Source organism: Phoca vitulina, unplaced genomic scaffold, assembly GCF_004348235.1.
Source record: "Phoca vitulina isolate PV1807 unplaced genomic scaffold, GSC_HSeal_1.0 scaffold19, whole genome shotgun sequence".
Taxonomy (NCBI): Eukaryota; Metazoa; Chordata; class Mammalia; order Carnivora; family Phocidae; genus Phoca; species Phoca vitulina.
Genome location: NW_022589722.1, coordinates 28,293,962 through 28,306,246, shown reverse-complemented (window position 1 = coordinate 28,306,246; position 12,285 = coordinate 28,293,962). Strand labels below are relative to the sequence as shown.

The window sequence follows — 12,285 nt, the reverse complement described above, 5'->3', positions numbered from 1 at the left end:
TTTGTAAAATTGGGATAATCTCGTTTGCCTTGAGGGTTAATGGGCACTCATGGGGAAAGGAGGTGAAATGCGAACGCGTGCCAACACTCACCGCACTTCCCCAGCCTCCTCCGCTTGCCCGAGTGCTGGGGTCCTCCCCTCCACCCCCAGACTCCTGCCCTCTACCTCCCCGGGCCTGCAGGCAGACATCTACCCCCCTACCGCATCCAGCTCGGCCCAGGGCTGGACTCCAGGAGGCCAAGGGTAAAAAGCTCCAGTCTGCTGGGGAAGGGGGTGCCGGGCTCCTGCCCTCAGCCTAGCTGCCTGCCCCTTCTCCATCACGCACCTGCCCCCAGCCGATCCCCCCAACCTCCACCACCCCCCGGAAACCCTGCACTGGGATGAGCACATGAATCCAGGGGCCCCTGGACGATGTCTGACGGGAAGTCTGTGAGCACAGTTTTAAAAGTTTCAGCTGTGAGCAGCTAAACGAAACCCCAGAGTTACTCATGGGAATCCTGTGTCCCCTCTGTCACCAGTGTCTACCGGATGGGCCACCAGCTTGAAGGGGACCGAGGAGGGGAGCAGCACCCCAACACGGGGTGGACAGGGGTGCCCCGCCAGGAGGGGTGCACGGCCCAGATTCCTCACCCTGGGGCTGTTCCCACTCCTTGCTTAGAAAGTCCAGGGTTACTGGGGCGCCTGGGTGGCTCAGTTGGTTAAGCGACTGCCTTCGGCTCAGGTCGTGATCCTGGAGTCCCTGGATCGAGTCCCGCATCGGGCTCCCTGCTCAGTGGGGGGTCTGCTTCTCCCTCTGACCCTCCCCCCCTCATGTGCTCTCTCTCTCTCATTCTCTCTCTCTCAAATGAATAAATAAAATCTTAAAAAAAAAAAAAAAGAAAGTCCAGGGTTACTAAGGGGAGCAGACCCAGTGAGGCCCTGAGAAAGCAGAAGGGTGGCCAGGGAGGAGCTTTGTGGGGACTCAAAGGGGAACTGTGGTGGCCAGCAGGCCGTCCCCTCCTGTGAACTTGAGACAAAAGAGGAAGACCGCGAGGGAGGCCCCGGTGGAGAGCCGGCCTCCATGGCGGACACGTTCTCGGGCCCCTGGCTCCTGGGCTTGCTCCTGCTTCCCTGGACGCTGCAGCTCACAGGTACGCTGCCTGCCTTCTTCCCGCGAGCCCTCTGGCTGGCACATCAGGGCGGCTTTCATCCGCCCGTGCGGCTGAGTCCTGGGCACCTGTCTCGGGAGGTGTGCTGGTTGCGTCTGAACGTTGCAGACTTCCCAGGGAGAGCCTCCGGGGATCGGGGAGATGGTTCGCTGACGCCTCGCCCGGGTGGCCCCCCCCGCCCCCCGCCGCCGCCGTGTTAGCAGCCTTCCTCCGCCAGCCTGACCCCTGGCCCTCAGACACGGCGGGTGGGCGTTGCTGCGGCCAAGGGCGGGTGGGGTCGGTGTGGGGTCGGTGGGGAGCTCACCCCCCCGGAATCTGCATCTGCTAAGCGGCAGGGCCGGCCTCGGCCTTGTTCCCCATGTTAGCCGGGGAGACCGGGGCGGCCGAGGGCTGGCCCCCAGGAGCACTGTGCCCTGGGACACAAAATCGTCGCTATTGCCAGAGAGGGTGGCACTCCCCACTTCCTGGCGTGCAACCAGAGGCCACCTCGCAACAGGAGCTGATGGCTTCCCCGGGGGCCAATGCCATGCCCCCGTTGCTGGTCCCAGGTCCCCTCAGAAACGGGGCGGCCTGGATCCAAGCCAGGCCTCAGGCTGTGTGGCTTTGGGGCACGTTCATCCAGACCAGGGAACCCCCAGGAGCGTGTCTCTCCAGGGCTGCCCACGAGGGGGTCCCTCCAGCTCAGTCTCTCCCAGGGCAGCCCTGGGCCCTCTGGGATTCCCAGGGTCCCCCCACCCCACTGTGCAGCCTGGATGCTTTGCTTCCTATTCACCCAGACTTTTCTGAGGCTTCCGGGGGGGCTGCCCCCCACTTCTGCTTCATCCTCTGCCTTTTGTTTATACCATAAACAATAACGGCTCTTCTTACTATCATTAGCTTCTTTGAGCACTTGCTCTGGGCTTTACTCTCGCCGTCAGCCCCCCTCCAGCCACCCTTGGGGTGCTGTCACTGCCAGCACCACTTAAGAACAGGGAAACTGAGGCCCAGGGAGGCCAGGTAGCTTGCCCAAGACCTAGAGGGTGAGTGGAGGTCAGGTTCAGTCCCAAGTCAGCCTGAACCCCAGGCCAGGATCTTTGGCAGTGGGCTCCAGGGCTCCTCTCAGCCTTTTTCTTTTTTTTAAGATTTTATTTCTTTTTGAGAAAGAAAGAGAGAGAGAGAGTGCACGTGCACGAATGCACATGAGCGGGGGGAGGGGCAGAGGGAGAAGCAGGCTCCCCGCTGAGCAGGGAGCCCGATGCGGGGCTCGATCCCAGGACCCCGGGATCATGACCTGAGCCGAAGGCAGATGCTTAACTGACTGAGCCACCCAGGCGCCTTCTTTGTAAAGAATATTCCTCATAGAAAATGTCACTCCCCTCCCCCCAGGAGACAACAGCTGGCTGTAGTACCGACTGCAGGCTTCCTGGGCCGGGCCCCTTGTGACATCATTTCCTTTCATCTTGCACACCTTGTGCCCCCTCCCGCACCCCCCGCCCCCATGGCCGGTGCAGAGATGGCCCCGAGGAAATGCAGTTTGTTGGTGACAGTGCGTCGGACTCGGCATTTCTAACTTAATATCCCTCAAATTCTCATCATTTCTTTTTGTGTGGCCCCTCCTCCCCAGAAGGGACCCAGCACAGCCGGGTAACAGTGGATGACACTTTGCGGGATGCTGCGGTGAGAAGTGTTTTGTAACTGTCTCAACTGTAAACATACAGCAGATTTTCCCCCCAGTATTGCAGTAAAGGTTGTACAAAAGAGAAACTCTGCTCTTTCACAAGAGGTGAAAAACCCTTGTGGTCCCCGAGAACATTCCGGAGCAGCAGACAACACAGTCACTCCTGGTCCTGCCCTGCGGGTGCCTGGCTCTCTCTGTCTGTCGCCAAAGTCCAGCCCAGGGACAGCGCACCACTTCCCTGAGCCTCGGTGTGATGCAGGGTTGAGTCCATACACCAGGGCGTTCAGCCTGACTTTCTCTCTGAGCTCTGCGATTCACCCCAGGACCCTGGGCAGGTTCCTAATGTCTCTGTGCCTCAATTGCTTCATCTGTTAAATGGGTGCGATAGTAGTACCTGCCTGGCGTCACACCCTGAGCCTGAGTGGTTGGGGCACGTGGTCGGGGCTCAGAGAACGCCAGCTACCTGCCGGTCTAGCGGAGCCAATCAAAACTCAAGATTCAGTTGGCCAGGTGGATATCTTAGCGAGCCCACAGGTTCCTTGGGGTCTCTCTGACCTTGCCAGGGGCCTCTGGCACGTTATGGAATGGTGCCTCAGGACCTCTCTTGCTCCCAGCCCTCCTCCTCCTGTCGTGAGCCGGGACTCAGCCCTGCTGTCCTCCAGTCTTTTGAGCTCTCTGCGAATTCCACTTTTCTCAAAGGGTCTGGGAGCCACTTGTGGTCTCGCGGGCAACTGCTGTCCCCCAGAGGTGAGTCGTGCAAACCTGAGACTCCGCTTTCCTGCGAGCAGCTGTATGTGTGCTCGAGCCTTGCTTCCACCAGGCTTCAGTCACCTGCGAGGGCTTTGGGGCCCGGCAGACCCCAGGTTCAAGTTCTACCTTCTTCCTTTGACAGCTGTGTGACCTTTGACAAATTACTTAACCTTGGGCGCCTGGGTGGCTCAGTCGGCTAAGCGACTGCCTTCGGCTCAGGTCATGGTCCCGGAGTCCCGGGATCGAGTCCCGCATCGGGCTCCCGGCTCAGCGGGGGGTCTGCTCCCCCCTCTGATGCTCCCCCCTCTCATGCTGTTTCTCTCTCTCTCTCTCTCTCTCTCAAATAAATAAATAAATAAAATCTTTAAAAAAAATTACTTAACCTTTCTGAGCCTCTGTGTCCTCAACAAATGTCAGTCCCCTTTCTCTTCTTGGCCTTTCCAGAACTCTGGGCTCTATTTATTTCTCAAATATCCGTGGAGGAGGGCCAGTTCTGGGCACTGGGGTGGGGGGAGACCTGGAGGTGAACAACCCCGACTCTCAGCCTGGTGGAAACGCTGAGACTTGCCCAGAGAACGTGACAGAACATGTGACCCAAGGAGAGAGTTACCGATGCAGGTTTGCTCCCCTCCCCCTTTGCTCTGGACTCAGGTGTCACGGCTCCCTTTGTCGTCCAAAAGATGTTCAGGAGCCTCCTGCCTTCTTTCCTGCAGCTCCGAGCCTCTGTCGGGATTGGCCTCTGCTTTTCATCTTTGTCTAATCCCAGTAAAGAGCTTCCGAGGCAGGTGGAGAGAAGCACCTCTCTGCTGGAGGTGGGGCAGGGGGAGTGTTGGCGGGGGCAAGGGAGCTGAGAGGGGGAGGAGGCAGAGCAGGTGGGTGGGTGGCAAGCACAGCGGGAATAAAGACTGGGAGGCCAGAAGGCAGGGCCAGGGGGAGGGGACGGAGAGAGGTTCAGTCTGACTGGAGGGGAGGGTCTCTCGGCGGAGCAGTGGGATCCGAATCCCACTGGGCTCTATTCCAGGTGGATTATAAATGCCTGTCAGGTAGGGGTTCAGATGCTCTTCCAGTTGGCCCTATTATCATTGCTTTCTCTTTTTAAGTTGTGAGCTATAATACCTATACAGAGAAGTACAATAAATATAAAACAAAGTCCTGTGTGACCACCATCCAGAGAACACCGCGGGGCTCCAGAGCCCCTGGTCCCCCCGGCCGCCACCTAGACACCCCTCTCTCCCATCCCAACTCTCGGGGCAATTGCTTCCTGCCATTTCTTTATAGTTTTATCCCTCAGTATGTGTCCCTGAACGATATGGATTCATCTTCCCTGTCGTTGAACTTTGTATAATCAGAGTGATGCTGTGTATTCTTCTCGCGACCTGCTTCTTTCACGCCAAGTTACGTTTTGCAAGATCTGTCCAGTTGCCTGCGTGGCTGTAGTTTGTGTATTTTCGTTGCTAAAGAGCTGGGATCAGAAACAGCGACCCTGGGGGGCTAAATCCAGCCCCGCTGCCTTTTGGTATGGCCTGCGAGATAGGAGTGGTTTTTTTTTCCTATGTTTTTAATGGTTGGAAGAAAATCAAGAGGAGAATATTTCACGACACGTGAAAACGATACAATATTCACATTTCAGTGTCCATAAATAAAGTTTTATTGGAACACAGCCACACTCATTCACTCGCAGACCGTCTAGGACTGCTGTCAGCCTCCGTCGGCAGAGTTGAGCAGTTGCGAGGGCGACCATATGGCCCGCAAAGCGCAAAATATTTACTACCTGGCCCTTTACGGAGCACGTTTGTCAGCCCCTGCTGTGGAGTGTCCCACTGAAGGGATGTATTGCAATTTCTTTAGCTGTGATCGACATTTCAGGCGCTCGGCGTCTGTAGCTGTGGGCGCTCCTGGGTGGCCCCCAGGCCCACGTTGCTCAGTGCCTCTGGGAGTGCATGTCCCCATGGAGGCTGCTTCTTCCCAAGCTGTCTGCCCCCCTGGGCGGACTGTGAGCTTCAGGGGGCGGGAAACGTGTGCACTTTCTTGGTTCGAATCCTCGACTCCTAGCACGGAGCCTGGCACCCAGGGGATGCCCAGCCGATACCAAAGAGAGCGGGGTGGATTCAGCTCCTCAGCCACAGACAACCCCAGGAGGAGTTCCAAGAGGGCGGGGTGGAGATGTGACGCCAGCGGGAGAGGCACGTGGGTCCAGGGGTACGAGGTGGGTCCGTCTGGTATGGTGGGGGCCTGGGCCTCGGGCTCCTCTCGGCACGGGTGGAGCAGCGAGACCCTCATGTCTTGGGAATGAGAGTGTGGATCCAGGAATACTGTGTCCACATGGGCCCCGATACCTGAGATCTGACCCTTGTTGTAGATCTAGAGGCTGCAGTGGGAGTATAGGCCTCGGGTGCTGGGGTGGGGGCTGGAAGCCGAGGAAGGGAAGGGGGGTGACCTGAAGCTGGAGAGGGGCAGGGGAAAGGAGTGGGTGTGCAATTGGCAGGGGGAGCTCCTGGCCCCCTGCGGAGGACAGTCTGGGCAGCCTGGGATTGAGCTGTGGGAGACTTGGCCAAGTCACCTGACCACTCATCCCCCACTTCCCTGTCAGGGCACTCGGCACCCTCCAATGCAGGCCTCTTGCTCGGGGGAGCAGGAAGGCACATCCAGGGCCACCAGTGGCCCTGGGACCTGGCACCTGGGACCCCTCAGGGAGGGCCCGTGGGGCCTCAACCATGGGGACGGGGTGCCTGCAAGGGGAGGTGTGGTGAAGCTGGGGTGTACGTGCTCCCCCCACCCCAGGACTGCATGGGCTGGGGGGAAGAAAGTGCAATCAGAAGCCAGAGCCCCGTTGAGGCTCAGGGCCAGATCTGTGCCTGCCGCCGGTGGGCTAGGGGAAGGGGGCGCCACGTGAGCATAACCCCAGGCAAGGCAGGCTAGCTCCTCTCAGTCAGCAGGGGTATAGCCTACAGCTCTGGCTACAGGGTCCACGGCATATTTCTGAAGGCCACTTGGCAACTCAGATCAAAATTTAAAAATTTAAAAGGATCCCTGCCCTTCGAAGATTTATGTATTTATTTGAGAGAGACAGAGTGTGTGCGCCCTCCAGCAGGGGAAGGGGCAGAGGGAGAGAGGGAGAGAGAGAATCTCAAGCAGACTCCCCGCTGAGCAAAAAGCCTGACCCGGGGGCTCGATCTCACCACCCTGACATCATGACCTGATCCAAAATCAAGAGTTGGATGCTTAACCGACTGGGTCACCCAAGCGCCCCCCGGGGTACATGCCCTTTGAATCACTAACTCCCCTCTTTTGGACCGGACAACCTTTATATACCAGGGTGATCCCTCGTGGGCCCATGGAGCACAGCAGCAGACTGTCTCGCGGCCATCAGCTGGCCCCTTGCTGCAGTGGGTTTAGATAAGACCCTCTCCCGCCCCCTGGCCCTGAGCGACCCTTGCCTCTTGGCTCCTGCCTCCCACTCCCACAGCCCACTTTCCAGCCATGCTGGATGACTGTCTGCCCCTAAGCCTTTGCTCCTATCGCTCCCTCTTCCTGGAAGGGGTCCTCTCACTTGCCCACCTGGTGACTCCAACCTGTTGGTCAAGGTCAAACTCGGCGACCTTCTCTGTGGTGCCCACTCTCCCATGCCCCCGACAAACCCAATGGCCAGCCCTGCCCTGCCAGGGTGTTCCCCTGTGGTTCTGAGCATCAGGAGCTCAGAGGTACGAAGGGCATGACAGAGGCAGCTGAGGGTGCCGACAGCACCGGGAACAGGTACCCAACCTCAAGAGGTGGGCTCTGTGCGAAAAGCCAGAGAAAGGGCAGAGAGAGAAGGTGCTGGCTGGGGAGCTCTGGGGGGAGGAGGAAAGGTCAAAGAGGGAGGAACCTGCAGGTGAGGGTCAAGGCCAGAAGCAGCGGGAGCCACAGCTTAGCCTCCAAGATGTTTGCTGACCTCCTCTTGCCGTGGGAGGGGACGGGGACAGGGACAGGGCTGGCCATTGGGCTGGGGAGGAAGAGGCTGGGGAGGATAGAGGGCAGTGAGTGATTTTGTGCCCGGAGGGTGCTGGATCTTTGGGGAGATAGAGATTTAAGAGAAGTCAGGATAAAAGTGATCTGGCGAAGGCCTCTATAGGAAGGGTTAGTGTGTTGACAGCCAGAAGCATTTATATTTTAAAAGGAGGCTGGGGTCCCAAGCCCTCAGAATGAATCACTAATGCGAGGGTTTTAGGCAGCTGAAGAAGACTGAGACTCTGCAGTATTTCTCTTGTCTTTCTTTCTTTCTTTCTTTCTTTCTTTCTTTCTTTCTTTCTTTCTTTCTTTCTTTCTTTCGAGGTGGAGAGGGGCAGAGAGAGAGGGAGAGAGACAGAATCTTAAGCAGGCTCCATGCCCAGAGAGGAGCCTGACACGGGGTTCGGATCTCACGACCCTGAGATCACGACCTGAGCCGAAATCAAGAGTTGGACGCTTAACCGCCTGAGCCACCCAGGCACCCCTCTCTTGTTATCTTTCTAACACAAAATGTGATCCTGTCAATCCCTGATCCAGAAGCCCACGGAAGCTCCCCCTGGGTTTATGTCTAGGACAGCATTTGCCCCCTCCACCTCCCTGAGCCCCCCAAACCTTACAACTCCACAGCACCTTTTGAGTCCCCCAACTACCAATGATGGCGGGTATCTTGTTTCAAGACTTCTAGAAGTTTCATCCAAGAGCTTTTTGCACTTAAACCCCCCTCTCTGCACCCCTCCCCCACCTGGCTGCCTCCTACTCTTCCGTTAAAGTCCAGCTGGGTAACGTGATGTGGGAGACTCATCACCATGTCCACAGCCATGATGTCAGCATGGCAGAATGGCGGGCAAGTTCGATGTTCTTCTGGATCCTTCTCTGTGGTGTCTAGAACTCCTACAGTGAGCATGTTTCCCTTTTATAATGCGGGGGGGGGGGGGGGGGAAGAATTATAATTTAAAAAAAAAAAGACCCAGTCCAAGGGTCACACCTCCTGGAATCCTCTGCCCCCCTCCCTGCTGGGTTGGGTCCCCTGCTCTGGGTTTCTGCAGGCTCTGTGACTTCCCTTTATCTTCCCACATTCCAGCTTCATCAGTGAGCTCTGCCCAGTGGCAGGGCCTGGCCCTCCCTGGCAGGACTTTGGGTGAGCACCCACTGCAAGGGAGTGCCCTGGTGGGGTCCACCCCCTCGCTCCGTTTCTCCTACACCCATCCAGGGACAAGGACCAGAACCCCCACTCTCCCTCGTTGGTCCTACCGCCATCTCCACCCCATCCCGACGCCCTTCTTTGAGGGCAGAGGAGGGTATAAAGGGAGAAACTGAGTCTCCAGCTGTCATAGGCCACACCCTCAAACGAGCTACAAAGTTGGAGAAACTTGCCTTTTCAAACCAGCTGAAGGAGAGGTGACTATACCAAGGCCAGTTAATACCCACGAAGCGTCTATGTTTCTGGGACCAAACATTTGACATTCTGCACTGTCCCCGCGTGGCCACGGTGCACCCAGGGTCCAGAGTCTGGAGGCTTTAGAACAGAATGCAGGCAGGCTGTGGAAATGGCCCCCAAGGCAAGCCACATCCCTAGGCATCTTTGTAATTCGGAGGTGTTGAAAGATGTGACAGCCGGTCTGATAGCAGTGTTCCGAGGGCATCAGCACTAAAAGCTTCATAATACACACTCTCTGTTCAAAGGTCGCCTTCCAACGCCTGCTACACGCTTTTCCCTAATCAGCCACTTGGCCACGCGCCGCTGTGTTTGATGCGCGGGTCCTGAAGGACTCCCCCGTTTTTCGGTGGCATCCTGGGATTCATGCTCAGGCAAATGGCCAGAGCCCTGTGATAAAGCCAGCAGCCCCAGATCTGTGGCTTCCCAGCAGCCCTTCAGATGGGCCTTAAAGAAAAAAAAAAAAAAAAAGGCATGGCTCTGAGAGATGCCAGAATTAAATTGGAGGGCAAAACCCCATGCCTAAAATAAGGACCGTGGGAACTGCTTTCTTCTGTAGCTGGAGAATCAAAGTGCTTTCCTTTAAAATCGACCTGAGGGGGGATGGATACTTTTGATCAGCACGTCTGGACTCACACCCTTGGCTGTCGATGCTGATGCTGGGGGCCACAGAAGGGATTGAGTTCCAGGCAGAGAGAAGAGCTGGGGCCAAGGCCTGGGCCAGGTGGGTCAGAGGGGCCGCGAGGAGGCCGGGGCAGCTGGGGAGAGCGGGGAGGGAGGGCGTGCCTGATGCTGGGGGCGGGGGATGTCATCGCTGCAAGTGAAGGAGGGGCGCTGGCTGGCCCGTTGGGCACTCGGCTGGTGCTGCGGCAGGACCAGTCTGCACAGGGCTCATGGGACCACTCGCTTCTGCTCTGGAAGCCACAGACTCTCCTTGAGCTGGACATCAGTGGCTGTCCCCCTTAAGCAGCAGGGTCAGTTCTGGTGAGGACCTTTGTCCCCAGATCCCATAGGCTGCCTGATGTGTCTGCCTTTTAGATGACCCAAATCTAGAGAAATGGCCTCTGAATGTTTAGCTCCCTTTAAAGGGGCGCAGCTCTTTTGTTTGAGAGAGGTTTTCTTTTTCCTGCTCTCCGATTTTAAATCGCGGCATAGGGCAGCGGTGAAGAGTGTGGGGTTAAGGACCCAAAAGGACCCCGCTTAAAATCCCATCCCTGCCACTGACTAGCTGTACTGCTGGGCAAACCTCTTCCTTTCTCAGAGCCTCGGGTTTCTCCTCTGCAAAAGGGGAGTGTGCCCCCAGGGACAGTAGCGTTTTATCATCACATGGCTTAACAGCAATGCCTGAGAGTCTGCACAGGGCAGGGGGAGTCCTGCAGACCGAGAGGGTGACCCCCCAGTCCTGGGAGAGGGAGGGAACAGGAGGGCATTCTGAGCAGGGGGAATAGCATGGCCAAAAGCTCGAGGGCCCGGCAGGCCTGGCGTCTGTGGGGGAGGGAGTGGAGGGCTGCTGAGCTGAGCTGGCGGGGCCCGGAGGCATGGCCTGGATCCTCCAATCCAGGGACTTGCAATTTTTTTTTTAAAGGTGACCCAAAGTTAAGGAATGCGCGTTACAGCACGACCCTGTCTGAACCCAGCTGTATGACTATCACTGAAACCAGGCCACAAACAGCACCCTTATTACCCACAAAATGCTCCATGGTTCTATGTTTTTAAACTGCTTGTCCTCACCATGTAAATTGATTTCAGCCTCCTTCCTGGGTCCCCTCTGCTGGGGCACCCCAGCAGGGTCAGCAAGATGGTTTGTGGTTTCCTTGGGAAGCAGTGGAGCCAGGCAGCTCTCTGGCAGGGTGGGGGCGCAGGGAGAGGAGCCCGGATTCTGGAGCTGTCAGGTGGATGCGGAGTGCTTTGTGTAGGGGGTGCGGGGGGGCAGATAGGGTGGGCATCCTTCCTACATCCGGGCAAGTTCTTTGATTGTGAATCCCTCCCCCCAGGGACTTGGCATGGGGTCCCTGGGCCAGGGTGGGAGTGGGGCCCCTCCGACCAGCTCTCAAGACTGAAGTTCAAATGGCCACAGATTCAAAAGAAGAACTGGAAAAGGAAGGATCTGGCGCCAGTGGGCAGTAGACAAAATCTTTCCCAACAAGGGCAACAGATAAGCAGGAAGGGGGGAGGGCAGGAGGCAGCTGCTGGGGGGGCAGGTTCTCCATGCTTGCACGCACTGGACGCCTGGCAGGGGAGCCTGGTGCACCAGGCCCGGGGTCTGCACCCCAGGGGTCACCCACTCCCCTGTGGCCAGGCCAGGGCCCAAGGTGGTAGAAAGGCTGTCGTGTGTGGAGGCCACCCCATGCCACGTGTGCCCTGCCCGGTGGGCCTGGTACTTTCTAGGCAGAAGGCTCAGGCTGGCATTTGCCTTTCTAGACTCAGCGAAGACTCAGGACTCCTCGGACTTCCTTGCCTCTTTCTTGTCACTGGGGAAAGGCAGCCTGGCCCTGTGGCTGCCTCAGAACGTTCCCGGCGCCATTTCATCCCATGACCACCCTGTCAGGTTGGCATTGTTGCTCTCCTCTTTTTCAGGGGAGACACCAAGCTTCAGAGAAAGAAAGCCACCTGCCCAAGTTTGCACAGCTTTTGGGTGGCAGAACCGGGGTCCAAACCCAGGCCTGATGCCTCAAGAAACTAGGTTTTTCCCAGGCAGCCCCCCACACCCCATATTCCTGGCAGGGTCCCAGACTTCTTAGCAGTCCTTGGAGCTGCTGAGAAGTGAGGGATGGAGGACACGCCATCCCTCAGAACACTCTCTCCTGCAAAGCGGTGTCGCCCATGCTGTCCAGTGGAGCTCTCTGTGCTTGCGGGGGGGCGGGGGGGCAGGGGGCTCGAGGATGCCTTATGAGTAACCAAGCTCTGGGGCAGGGCTGGGCTGGGCTGGGGGCCCCGGGGAGCAGTGTCCTTTCAGGCACCGTGCTACAACTTGTTCCCAATCCCATCTCGGGCTGGCCCTGCTCCTTGCCCTCCTCCCTCCACGGACCTGACCCTCCAGGCAGGGGTGCCCCCTTCTCTGCTCTGCACCATCCACATTGGCGCGGGCTCACACTTCTCCCATCCTCCCCCTGGAACTGCCCTTCACAGTTCTTCTCTCCTCCGACCTGCACTGGAAAGAGTGGTGTGCTCGGGCAGGTGGGAGGTCCAGCCGTCCTCACTCTCATCCCCTCCTTGACCTGCCCCATCTCTGCCCTCACAGCACATGGCTGCCTCCAGGCCCTTCTCCCTCTCAGGCAGGGAGCTCTGCAAATTGAATGAATCCATCT

General features: G+C 57.8%; 1 protein-coding gene across 1 annotated transcript in view; it reads left to right on the top strand.

Moving 5' to 3' along the window:
• Positions 1–1,033: 1,033 nt before the first annotated feature.
• Positions 1,034–12,285, top strand: part of NFAM1 (NFAT activating protein with ITAM motif 1) — a 36,477-nt gene continuing 25,225 nt past the window's right edge. Inside the window, exon 1 of the mRNA XM_032416604.1 lies at positions 1,034–1,130. Coding sequence (XP_032272495.1) covers positions 1,061–1,130 — 70 coding nt within the window. The 5' untranslated portion in view covers positions 1,034–1,060. The remainder of the gene's footprint in view (positions 1,131–12,285) is intronic.